General features: G+C 45.2%; 1 protein-coding gene across 1 annotated transcript; it reads right to left on the minus strand.

The window, feature by feature from the left end:
• Positions 1-89: 89 nt before the first annotated feature.
• LOC116380262 (calpain-2 catalytic subunit-like) lies at positions 90-2577 on the minus strand. The gene is made up of 6 exons (XM_031842203.1): positions 1830-2577; positions 1090-1223; positions 828-996; positions 603-686; positions 422-507; positions 90-238 (listed from the first exon to the last, which is right to left on the minus strand). The coding sequence occupies exons 1-6, from the start codon at positions 1893-1895 to the stop codon at positions 109-111; spliced, it is 669 nt and encodes a 222-aa protein (XP_031698063.1). The 5' UTR covers positions 1896-2577; the 3' UTR covers positions 90-108.
• Between the last annotated feature and the right edge of the window lie 215 nt (positions 2578-2792).

Consider the following 2792-nt stretch of genomic DNA (forward strand, 5'->3'; position numbering starts at 1 on the left):
AGAGAGGAGCAGAGACAGGAGAAGAGAGGAGCAGAGACAGGAGAAGAAAGAGGAGCAGAGACAGGAGAGGAAAGGGAGGAGCAGAGATAGGAGAGGAAAGAGGAGCTCTCACTCTGCAGCTAAAAAAACAACAAGATAACAACGGCACCACGTTTCTATGCTAAGTACCCACCAGAACTCTCCGTCCTCTGCATTGGCATGGGGACAGTCTCCCTGCACGTAGTTCCACTCAGACGATCTGTAAGAACATAAAAGTAATGATGATAATAATAATAACAACAAGAAGACACTAAACCCAGCAGATCGTCTGCTGGTCTCCAGTGAGACCGGGTGTCCTCTCTGTTCTTGTCTCAAGACCTTCATTGATGAGGTTCTGTGAGTAGAGGTGCTCATAGAACCTGGGGTTATTATTTTAGGTTACCCGTCGCTCCAGGCTCCGGTCCACTCCACCTGACCCCAGGGGTTCCTGACCCGCACCAGCTTCTCCTGTCGGCCGCGGTAGTTCACCTGGAGACACAAAACACAATGTTTTTATTCTGCTCTTGTTTCATCTCTTCTTCTTCTTCTCCTCCTCCTATTCAATCTGCAGGTAGTGACGTCACCTCCACGGCGCCGGTCAGCGAGTAGGCGTGGCCTTTCACCAGCTTCTGACGTGTGACGGCCTCCGAGTCCGCGGCGCTGGTGATCTGCAACGACAGGTGATGGTTGAGACCTATCTCTGGTCTACGTGGTCCCGGACCTATCTCTGGTCCCGGACCTATCTCTGGTCTACGTGGTCCCGGATCGATCTCTGGTCTATGTCACTGAACATCGTGGAGATGACTCACGTCGATGGAGCAGCCCAACAGCGCTCCGGCCTCCAAGGCCTTCTTGATGATCTGGAACAGGTTCTTGGGGGGGCGTTGGAGGTCGAAGTTCTCGGCGATGCCTCCGGTGAAATCCTCAAAGCCCTCGGTGGTGGAACCACCGGACAAGGCTTCATAGCAGCCATTGACTCTGTGACAAAACACAAGCAGGTCTTAAATGAGTCCACCAGCAGTGGTTTGTGAACAGAAGGTTGTCGGGTTGAATCCCTAAGGTTGGTCTTACTTGGCGTAGGCCTTCTCCAGCAGAGCGCTCCAGAACTCTCTCCCCTCTGCCGAGTGGACAAACATCAGCTCTCCGTCTTTGACCGGCAGACGGTCGTCGATCACAACGTCCACCCACTCACCGTACTGCCAGAACTGAGGCGGGACAAGACGAGAGCTTTTAAAATGATTCGGTTTCCGTTTTCTTTGTCCAAATTTTTAAGACTCCGAACTATGACCTCTAAGAACCTTCAGTTTGGTTTCCTGTCGAGTAAAACTGCTCTCAGTCACTTTAACCTTCCAGCTCATTTAGTTCCAGATTCATTACAGATGTGCAAGGTCTTTGTTTAGAGATCCACTCTGCCAAAGGTTCTACTTAGAACAATCAAACCTCTGAAAGTTTCCAACTGTGTAAACCACAACTCGTCTAATAGGGACTCTTAGTCGACAGTTATTCTTTGGCATCGATATTGAGATGTGAGCTAGTTGTGAATCACAAATGCTGGACGGTTCTGAAGAACCTGATAGTTGTCGCTAGAATCTGAATTACGATAGTTGTGGAGTTCCACAGGGTTCAATGTTGGGTCCCCGTATTATTTTACTTTTATCATGGTTCCACATACGAAATGCTGCAAACTAATTTACATATTTTAACAGTTTTAACTTCTGTTTATCAAACTGCATGTAACCATAGCAACTGAAGCTTCTAGTCCATCGTGAGTGGAAGTTACCTTTGATGGTACCAATGGCATGCTTTGTTACCTGGAAGTGAAAGATGCCAGCGTAGTCGTCACCGAAGCCCTGGTCGGTGGGGACGACTCTGGCCATCACATACTCGTTCAGCGTCAGCGAGGCGATGGCCGCCAACAGCCAGCAGTCACCTGGACAGACGAGAAAACACTCCAGGGTTACCTCCTAGTGTGGACGGACGTAAACAGATACGTTTATATAGTCAGAGGTTACCTCCTAGTGTGGATGTAAACAGATAAGTTCATATACTCAGAGGTTACCTCCTTGTGTAGACGGACGTAAACGGATGAAGTCACGGTTTGAGGCTTTGAGGACGACGGACACAAAACGGAAGACTTTCCTTTTCTTATTAATGCTTATTAGTCCACACATAAACTGTAAAAGAACAAAAGTATACATGTTCTCCATAATGTGGAGATCGTTTTTGTTTTAAACGAAAACGTATTAATGTGTGTGGAGCCTGAACAGTGTGGGTGGAGCCTGAACAGTGTGGTGAAGATGTACCGTTAGTCCTGAAGGTGGCGCTGTAACCGTTTAACGTTTTATTTATGTCAGAAAACAAAACTACTTCGTTTAGTTTACAAAAAAAGGTCATAGTTTATAATATAATACCTTTAGTTTATGTTAAAACACGACATGAACAGCGTTCTCCTGGGTCAAAGTGCTGTGTATGTTGACCTCCACCCTCCTGACTCTTTATACTACATCACCTATATGACGTAGTATAAAGTTATATATTGTAAAGTTCCCTGTGTACTGTGTACTATATAATATATAGTACACAGTAAACTTTATAATATAAAGTTCAGTGTACTGTGTACTATATATTGTAAAGTTCACTGTGTACTATATATTATAAAGTTCACTGTGTACAATATATTATAAAGTTCAGTTTACTGTGTACAATATATTATAAAGTTCACTGTTTACTGTGTACGATATATTATAAAGTTCACTGTGTACGATATATTATAA

The sequence above is a fragment of the Anarrhichthys ocellatus genome, unplaced genomic scaffold, assembly GCF_004355925.1.
Source record: "Anarrhichthys ocellatus isolate YVR2014 unplaced genomic scaffold, GSC_Weel_1.0 scaffold6607, whole genome shotgun sequence".
NCBI classification, from domain to species: Eukaryota; Metazoa; Chordata; class Actinopteri; order Perciformes; family Anarhichadidae; genus Anarrhichthys; species Anarrhichthys ocellatus.